The 9,776-nt window shown below is 42.0% G+C and overlaps 2 protein-coding genes and 1 long non-coding RNA gene across 3 annotated transcripts; 1 reads left to right on the top strand and 2 right to left on the bottom strand.

Annotated features, from left to right (window-relative positions):
* Positions 1-511: 511 nt before the first annotated feature.
* On the bottom strand, positions 512-1,078 carry LOC148908964 (uncharacterized). Its single transcript, XM_089033656.1, has one exon. It carries the CDS (start codon positions 1,076-1,078, stop codon positions 512-514), a length of 567 nt encoding a protein of 188 aa, XP_088889782.1.
* Positions 1,079-1,120: 42 nt separating this feature from the next.
* LOC148908963 (uncharacterized) lies at positions 1,121-6,706 on the bottom strand. The gene has a single exon (XM_089033655.1). It carries the CDS (start codon positions 6,704-6,706, stop codon positions 1,121-1,123), a length of 5,586 nt encoding a protein of 1,861 aa, XP_088889781.1.
* Positions 6,707-7,448: 742 nt separating this feature from the next.
* Positions 7,449-8,673, top strand: LOC148908962 (uncharacterized). The gene is made up of 3 exons (XR_016120344.1): positions 7,449-7,675; positions 7,895-7,988; positions 8,441-8,673. It is a non-coding gene; the product is annotated as an uncharacterized LOC148908962 (long non-coding RNA).
* Positions 8,674-9,776: the final 1,103 nt, after the last annotated feature.

The following is a 9,776-nucleotide window of genomic DNA, read 5'->3' as shown; positions in this document are numbered from 1 at the left end:
AAAAAGCACTATTTGAGCAAAGCAAGTGTAGTATACTTTGCCAAAGGAGCTACTTAATGCTTATATAAATCAAGTTGATACTTCATTTTGTGCTGGCATCTGCTCTCAATGAATATAATAGTAAAGCTAATGGACTACTTTGACAATACAGTGGCCATCTTGGAATGCAAGGCATTCTGGGACATTCAGGGGGATCCAAGATGATTTGAGAAGGCATATAATAATGATTGTGGTTACAGTAATCAACTTTATTCCAAGGAAAGAATAGAAAAAATATAAAACTAAAACATTCGTGGTATCCTAGCCCGTCTCGTCCCACGAGGCGCTCTTACAACACAATTTGCATACATGATATCCGCATACATTATAAAGCGCGCGAAAATTACAACGAAGACACGACATCGCGGCCCCACAAACGGGCTCTACACATGTGCGTTTGTCCTATGTCTTGGAGTGTCCTTATAACAACAATAATTCAACGTTTATAATGTTCTCTGTGTAATCTTCCTGATTAATCATCTGAACTTGCATCATGCTCCTCCAATAAGCACAGTTTCACAATTGGGCGCTGTAGAGTTCCTTGCGCTGTCTTGACATTTGCCGAGCGTACACGGCCATCTCTTCCTGTAAAGACTTCGGTCACTCTAGCCAGAGGCCATCTGTTACGTGCGATATTATCATCGGCCACAAGGACTAAATCTCCTGGTTTCAAATCTTGCCTTGACGTTAGCCATTTAGATCTTCTCTGTAAATTAGGGAGATACTCTTTAATCCAGCGCTGCCAGTACTGGTTCACGAGATATTGAACCTTTCTCCATCGTCTTCTAGAGAACTTGTCTTCCTTTACAAAGACTCCAGGTGGGAGCTGGGCAGTTCGCTGCATGAGGAAGTGGTTTGGTGTTAATGCTGTAAAATCCTTAGGATCATCCGATACAGCTGTTAAAGGGCGGTTGTTAACAATTGACTCTACTTCAGCAAGTAGTGTTCTTAGCTCAAGATCATTCAGCAATCCATCGCCGACTACAGCCTTCATGTGTTTCTTTGTAATCTGCACCAGTCTTTCCCAGACTCCGGACATGTGTGGTGAAGCAGGAGGCTGGAAGACCCACTTGATTCCCTTCTACTGTAAGTCCTTCGCGATCCTTTCGTTATTCCACTGAGCAATAGAGTCCTTAAGCTCGTTGTTGGCGCCTACGAAATTAGTTCCTCTGTCGGACCAAATTTCTTTTGGTGGTCCTCTGCGGCTTACAAATTGACGTAGGATCATAATGAAGTCGTCTGCCTCTAACGAGGGCACGACGTCTAAATAGACCGCTCGCGTATTCAAACAGGTAAATAAGCACCCCCATCTCTTTGCTGTGCCGCGGCCCCATTTGACTGTCATAGGGCCAAACAAATCCACCCCGGCATAAGTAAACGGCGGTTGGTAAGCTTCTACGCGTGTCTTTGGGAGGGGAGCCATAACCTGCTGCATCGGCCGAGCATTCATACGGCGACACTTGATGCATCTTCTGACGGTGTCCTTCACGAGACTCCTTCCCGCGACGATCCAAAACTTTCTTCTCATCTCGTATAGCGTTTGTTCTCTTCCGCCATGGGCTGTTACTTCATGGAAATGGCGAACTATCAGCTCACTCAAGTGATGTCGCTTTGGCAGGATCATGGGATGCCTTTCATCAAACGACAGGTTTTCTGCTGCTTGCAGTCTTCCTCCGACGCGTAATACACCGTCGACTTCTAACGGTCTTAAATCAGCAACTGGGCTTGTCTTCTTCACTTCACCCTTTCTCTTCAGTTCTGACAGCTCATCAGAAAAGCACGTAGTCTGTACACTTCGTACAATGACATTAGTTGCTTCATTAAGTTCTTCAAGTGACAATATACCTGTATTACAGGCAGTCCTTTTACTAGCTATCCATCGACAAAAACGTCTAATCCATGCAACTCGTCGTTGCAGTTTCGACCACGAACTCCATCTGGTTACGATCTCATTCATCAGACGACTGCTATCCTTAGCACTGCTTGAATCCGGAACAGGTTGTTGAATGTCATTCTTCTTGACGCTGACCTGACGAATTTTCACTTCTTTGCGCACTTCCGGATCATCATCAGGAACTTCTTCTACTTTCTTATCAGGCCAGGCGTCTTCCGGCTGCCACAGGAATTCGGGTCCTCTCCACCATCGATGTTGGCTTGATAGTTTCTGGGGCTTCAGCCCTCGCGAGGCGTCATCTGCAGGATTAAGGCGTCCTGGACAGTGTCTCCACTGGTCCGGAGAACTAACTTCGCGTATTTCTGTGACGCGATTAGCGACGTAAGCTTGGAAACGTTTCGTTACGTTCTTGATGTATTGTAAGGCCGTCTGAGAATCTGTCCAAAAAATTGCTCTGTTAATCTTGCATGTTAGCTCATCCACCAATATTCTGTATATGCGTACGGATAAGGTTGCTGCTTGTAGCTCAAGTCGAGGTATTGATACTGGCCTTACAGGTGAACTTCTAGATCTTCCGAGCACAAACGAGCATGTGATCAGACCGTTGGCTTGAACAAATCTAAGATAGGCACATGCGCCGTACCCATCTTCTGAAGCATCCGCAAACAGATGCACTGATACATCGACAATATCAGTCTCATTTATCAGGTAAACACGTGGAATCTTGATCCTTGACAGACATGCTAACTCTTGTCTCCATCTATTCCAATGGCGTTGCAAATCCTCCGGAATTGGGTCATCCCAATCCAGTTTTAGCTTCCAAAGAGTTTGGATTATTTTCTTGGCTTCTAGCAACAATGGGCACACAAACCCAATGGGGTCATACAATGAGCTGATTGCTGACAAGATACCCCTCTTCGTTGGTGGTTTGTCAGGATCTTTGACCTTGAAGAGAAACACGTCTTCTTCCACATTCCAATGTACGCCGAGTGTTCTCTGTATTGGGAGATCGTCAAGATCGAGATCAAGTGTGGGTTTGGCTCTTTCTTCTTCGGGGATCGCCGCCAGCACTTCTCGACAGTTACTCATCCACTTCGTCAATCTGAAACCGGCCTTGCCTAGTAGGGTTGTTATCTCATTCGCCAACATCTTAGCCTCCTTTGGAGTTCCAACTGACTTGACCAAGTCATCAACGTAGAAGTCGTTCTCGATAGCACTTAAAGCTGCCTCACTAGCTTTACCTCTGTTATCCTCGGCGACTCTTTTTAAGCAATAGTTTGCGCAACTAGGCGAGTCCGCTGCTCCGAAGATATGAGATGTCATCTGATATTCTGTTGCTTCTTCAAGGCTGCCGTCTTCAAACCAAAGGAATCGTAATGCATCAGCATCTTCAGGTAGGACCCTTATTTGATTAAACATTCCTTCGATGTCTGCAACCAACGCAATGCGCTCTTGCCTGAATCGTAACAAGACACCAAGCAGACTGTTGGATAAGTCGGGTCCTTGGTTCAACTGGTTGTTTAACGAAAAGCCATTGTATAGCGCAGCAGCATCGAAGACTACTCGAATCTTATCCTTCTTTTGGGGATGAAATACCGCGTGATGTGGTAAGTACCATGTTTTCTTGCTTCGTAAGCTTGCTTCCTCCTCGGTCAGCTTCCTTGCATAGCCTTTACTTAGTAAATTGTTCATAAAGTCTCTATATTTCTGATGAAAACTCTCGTCGCGTCTGAGTTTCTTCTTTAGCGATTGTAGCCTTGCTTCAGCTAATCCCTTGTTGTCAGGTAACCATGGATCGTTGCTTTTCCACAACATTCCTACTTCGTAGTGGCCGCCCACTACACGCGTTGACTCCTTCAATCTCTTTAGTGACTCTTGATCTTCAATGGACATGGCTTGCCTTGAACTCTTGTTCACGTCTGCATCTTCGAGTCTCAGAAACTGACTCATCTGCTGGTCACATAGTTCACTTCCGTTCTTCACAAAGTTAACGTTAACATGCGAGAAATGAATGTTCGCACTATCTATTGGACCGAGTATCGCCCATCCCAGAGAGGTACGGACTGCATAGGGTTCTCCGTGTCTTCCCGTACGGTGTTCTAGATGTATCTGTGCTTCTGGTACATTCACTCCTATCAGCATCAACACTTGCTTTACATCGACGTCAGGAACTATTATGTCCTTCAGGTGTGACCATCGTGAAATGTCCTTTGGTCTTGTGGTGTTTATGTTGAGGTTCTCCACTACCTTTACATCCTTTATCTGCACAAAGGTGTCGTACTCTTCGCCGACGCCCTTGACTTTCAGATCGGTTCGCCCAACCTTGACACTAGACTCTCCAGCCAGGGTACTAACAGCTAAGTCATCATAGTTGTTGATCTCTATGTTGAGCTTGTCGGTTATGTCCTTTGAGATAAAGGTTTCCTCACTTCCGGTATCCAAAAGAGCATAAGTGCTGACAGAGTGTCCCTCCTTGCTTAGGACTTGAATTGGTACAACTTGTAATGCAATTCTTCCACTCGAAGACGTGCTTGCATAGTTAGGTGATGGCTTGTTGACCGATGTAGTCTCAGTAGTCTTACTGACGTCCTTGGATTCACTCGTGGTTGTTGATTTACTTGGTGCGCTGCCTGTATCCTTATCCTCCGTTGCCTTGTGCAGCAAAGTATGGTGCGGTAGCTGGCATTCTTTACACCGAAACTTGGATTGACATTGTGCTGCAAAATGTCCCTTTCTCAAACAGTTCAAACAAAGTTCCCTTTGTCTTGCATGGACACATCGTTGTCTTACAGATTTACTAATAAAGTCAGAACAGTTCTCGATCCTGTGTGCTGAACCACATATGTAACACTTCGCTGGAGTTGATTCTGACGTACTCGACGTATTCTTGTTATCCTTGGGTTTACTTCGCTGATTTGGTGATTCTACTTGCGTAGACATTGTTGTTACCCTTGCTCCACTCGACAAGGCAGTGGTTGGTGTAGATCGTCTATTTATCTTAGCTGCTGGCTTTGGGAAACTCTTGTAGGACTCGCCAATCCTTCCAAATATCGGATCATTAGCCGCATCGGCTTGCCTTTCTATGAAGTTGACTAAGTTCTTGAGATTAGGAAACTGCCCTCTTTCTCTTATACGTTGGGCTTCGTCTTTCCATTTTACCTGCAGGGAGATCGGTAGTTTGCTCGACATCTTGCTTAGATTGGACATATTCATCTCAGACAGGGCATCCATTGACTTTAGAGTTTCATACAGCGTTCTCGAACGATCGGCAAATTCTTGAAGCCCTTGTCTGTCCGTGCTTGACATGTTCGGTCCGTTTATTAACGTATCGACACAAGATTTGGCTACTATGTGGGGCTGTCCAAACCGTTGTTCTAATAACTTCAGCGCGCTCCTCAAACCGCCTGGCACTCCTTCAAACCCTGCAGCCGCAAGCCTTGCTGGGCCATCCAGGTACTGCAGCAATCTCGACATCTTCTGTACCTCAGAGATATTTTGGGATTCAACCATTTCGTGAAAGCGTGCCTTGAATCTGAAATATTCATGCGGTTCACCAGAAAACTTGACAACATCTAGTGGCGGTAAGTTGGAGCGTGTCACGATAGAATCAATTCCTGAGGTAATTCTTTCTATTACGGTTTCTGTAGCGCTTGGTGGCATAGATTGATAGGTCACCTTGGCGGGTGTGGTGCTAAACCATGTCGGGGTATATGGGGTGGCGCTGACGTTTAAGTTAGACTCAGTGTTTTCTGGTTGCGTTCGCGCAGGAGTAGATGAGTAAATTGGTGATGCTTGGATTGATACACTCCTTGTGTTTAACGTCGAACTTGGTTCGTTAATCTTCAGCTCGGGATTCTGCGGCTCTGTTTGTCCGGAAACTTGAACGGTCTGCTTCGATGCACTTCCTGCGTTTGATGCTGAGTGCTCAACTCTCTTAGTTTGCAGTGTTTCCAACTCGTACTCGGCTTTATTATCGGGTGATTGCTCTTCTTGCTTGGTTTCGTTGATGTTTGTAGTCGTGTCACGTGACTCGTCTTGTTCCGGTCCGGTCTTCACTGCGCTCTTACTGCCCTGCTGGTGCCTTTCTTCGTCGTCACTCTCTGACGTGTAGAAGTCTTCTTTAGTTCTCGCTAATTCAGCAGCATCTTCGGCGTCAGCTATCTCGTTTTCTAACCTCAGCTGTTCTTCCTTCATCCTCCTTACCTTGCTTGCTTTCAACTGCTTCAGTTTCTTTTCAGCCAAAATCCTCTCTAGCCTTGAATTTTCTCTCGCATTTGAACTAGCTCTTGAGAAATTAGATCGTATTGAAAATCCAGAACCAACACTAAGCTCATCGTCGTCCACTTCTCTAAATTTACGCATTGGGATTCCTGTCTCGTCCAATAACATTCTTGAAATTCCTGAAGCCCCGTGCATTGAAATTTTTTCTTTGGCTTCTGTATTCAACAAATAATCATCTATTGACCTTATAAAATGCTGATATTTCTCCTTATGTTCCTTGTGTTTGCTTGTCTCGATCAATATTTCTTTTTCGTCAGTCAATTGTTCGAGTATTTCATAGTGAATTTCTAAATAACGATACCACTGACCTGAAAGACGGTCTTTCTCACTGCGAACTTCGCTAGTGTACTTATAATCCTTGAAATATTCCTCAAGTCGTCTATAAATCTTTGTTATCTCACCGAGATGGCCACTTCTGCTCTTCTTAAGAGCGATAATCCTCTCAGAAACCTCTGAGGCGTTGATAATCTTCGTCGAACGACGTGTTGACATTTCACATCCACAACAAATTATAAACCATTGCACGAAGAAATCTCCAACCAAAAACACGGCAAAATCCTGTCCTGATTCCACACGAATCTTGACCACGGTATCCTTGAGTACTTACACGAATTTTTTAGGAAATGTGGTTACAGTAATCAACTTTATTCCAAGGAAAGAATAGAAAAAATATATAACTAAAACATTCGTGGTATCCTAGCCCGTCTCGTCCCACGAGGCGCTCTTACAACACAATTTGCATACATGATATCCGCATACATTATAAAGCGCGCGAAAATTACAACGAAGACACGACAATGATACTTTTTTAAATGCTGCAAATTCAACATGGCATTTTAAAATGTGCCTATGACATATCGATCACCTTTACCTATAAAAAGAATAAACACATGAAACTTCATTTTCCATTATATTTGTTTCATTTTGCCCCTTGGCAAGATGGCTGCCACATCAAAGTAGACCATTTAGAATGGATGCATTTTTATATTCTATAACATAGCTAATGGTTTAACTTACTTGTCTGTCATACATCTGCTGGCAATAGCTTGATGCAATGTAGTATCATCACAATCTAATGATGACACATACCAATACTTGTTATCAAGCTGTTGAAAAAGTGAAAGAGATCTGTTTAGAAACCTGAATACATCATAGATATTTGTTGAAATGATTATATTACTAGCAGTTACTAGTTAAGACTTGATTGTATAAATGTTCTATAATCCATGTCAATCCTTCAGTCCTGTAAGTTTACTGGTCAGCAGTAGACCATGTTGTACAGTGGGAACCCTGTGGTTGTCTGACATCTACCATGTTGGTTTTGAGAAATAAAAGCCCATAGAGTGTCTCAACAAAGCATTGTATAACTAACTTATGTATGTTCTCCAGAGTAAAATACATACCTGATGATTAGTAATAAACTGCTGCTTGGGGTATGATCAACACTTTTGTGGCAACAAGGTGAGTCTTTATTGTAGGTCACAGGGTCATCAGGTTGATATTCAGGTCAACATCCATACAGCAACGAGGCGAGTCTTTATTGTTATGAAGGTCACAGGGTCATCAACAGTTCAATACTCATAGACAACACTGTTATTAAGTGATTTTGCTTCTTGTTTTAGTGTAGTATACCCATCATTACCAGATTAATACTGAAGTATTCCATTATATATTGGTTAGAGTCAAGATGCAGTATGGTAGTGAGGTTCAGATGTCAGGTATCGGCAGCCATCTTGTTACAGATCACTGGACAGTTTTATGGAGAGTTTTACGTGTAAGTTATACTTTTAAATCTGCAATACAAAGAAAGATAAGTCATTAGGACATTAATATTTAGAATTTTTATGCTTTTAACGAGGGAGAGAGGGTCTTAAAGTTGCGATAAAAACCAAAGTTTCAAAATATTAAAAAAAATTAAAATACACTCAAACTAAGTTTAGAAACTATTTAAAAGGTTCCAAAAATTACATATTTGTGGCAAATTTAATTGTATTTTGCCAGAAAAAGTGAAATTCTTAGAGTTCAAAGCCAACACGTGTCATGGCGTACAATCGAACATTCGAAGTCTTTAAACCGGTTAAAAATACGGAAAAACACAAAAATAACGCAGAAAAACAGAATAAGTCTTACCTTTCATAGTTCTAGTGTCCTTGCCTATCTGTTAGATGGAGCACGAGCGAATAATTTTTTTTGTCCTAGTAAAATCTCTTCTTTATATTTCCACAGATTGACACACGTCGAACTGCGAAGGAAGCAAGATTCAAATGGCACAAGTCACACCAAGAGACTGGATACTAGCATTTTACACAGGGATCCCACAAAAAACTTTATTTTTTATCAAAATTTCGGCAATTTTCTAACAATATTCTTAGCCTAAATCGTAAAATATCACTAGAAGATACTATGTCAGCACTTTACGCAGCAGAAAAACCTGAAAAAACTCCTTTTTTAGGGCAAAAACACCATTATATTAATTAGTCACGTTACTAGTCACGTGACCATCAATTTTGTGTTTTTTGGGTGTGATTTTTTAATTTTTTGTGACAAAATTTTTTTCGGGGGTTTGAAGTTATTCTCTTTGTGTTTAATTCATTGGATCACGCAGTTGATAATAAAAGAATATTGAACTTTTATTGTGTGACTTTTATTGTCTGACGCATAAAAACAGAAAACAAAAAAATTAAATTAAACAACAGCTGAAAAGTACCCTTCAATATCTAGACTCCACCCTACCAAGAATAAAATATACCCTGAGACAAAGAGGAACAAACAAAGATTTCAAGACGCATGAAGCGCCAACATTTTTTAATGCACTTTAATAAGTTATAAACTTTATTAACTCATCCGGCTTCGCCACTTCGCGCGCCTGTTTTGATTTTAAGTCCCTTTAACACAATGAAACTTAAAGCTAAAACTTGTGAACAACTTTTGGTTTTTATATACTCGTGCCGGTTACCGAAACTTCGCGAGCAGGTTTAAGGATAAAACTGTGCCGTGTTACACCCCCGTGAAATTTGTCGCGCAAAGACGTCGAACAAGTTTAGCTAAAAGTTACAGCGAGTAAAATAGGGGCTTTACTTCTTGAAGCAATATAGCACAGAGCAACCGTTTGATACTAGTAAATTATGCGCATTAATTTTTCTTCTTTATTTCAGTTTGAATAAGTGTTTTGAAGCGTACGATGAAACAATTACCCGAGGGAATAACGCGTGACTACACAACGCCCAAAGTAAAAAAATATGACATCATTTTTGGGTGAATACAGTAGAAACCCGTGGATGTGTTACTTCTGTTTTGGAGAGAAAAGGACCCGAAAGAAGGACTGCGAGCGCTCCGTGTTTTGATCACGTCGTTCCCTCAAGCATCATTTCTTTCTTCCATAGAATCAGCAAGCCTCAAAGAATCTAGCACTTTGTTAAGTGCCTTTATTGTTCATTTGTCAATCCTTTGAGTATTATTTCTTTGTTTCTTGGTGACGGTCAGGGTGTTGATGGGTCATTGTCCAGTTACTCTCACGATTATCCTGAAAACGAGCAGAACAGGAAAATACAAAACAAATCAC

This window comes from Actinia tenebrosa, unplaced genomic scaffold, assembly GCF_029948245.1.
Source record: "Actinia tenebrosa isolate PJP-AT-01 unplaced genomic scaffold, QUT_ActTen_1.0 PGA_scaffold2__45_contigs__length_23673736, whole genome shotgun sequence".
NCBI lineage: Eukaryota > Metazoa > Cnidaria > Anthozoa > Actiniaria > Actiniidae > Actinia > Actinia tenebrosa.
Note: the sequence above shows the minus strand (reverse complement) of the source record. Positions and strands in the feature narration are given on the sequence as shown.

Coding starts and splice junctions, on each gene's coding strand:
- LOC148908964 (XM_089033656.1), bottom strand. CDS start 1,078: ATGTCCGGAGTCTGGGAAAGACTGGTGCAGATTACAAAGAAACACATG.
- LOC148908963 (XM_089033655.1), bottom strand. CDS start 6,706: ATGTCAACACGTCGTTCGACGAAGATTATCAACGCCTCAGAGGTTTCT.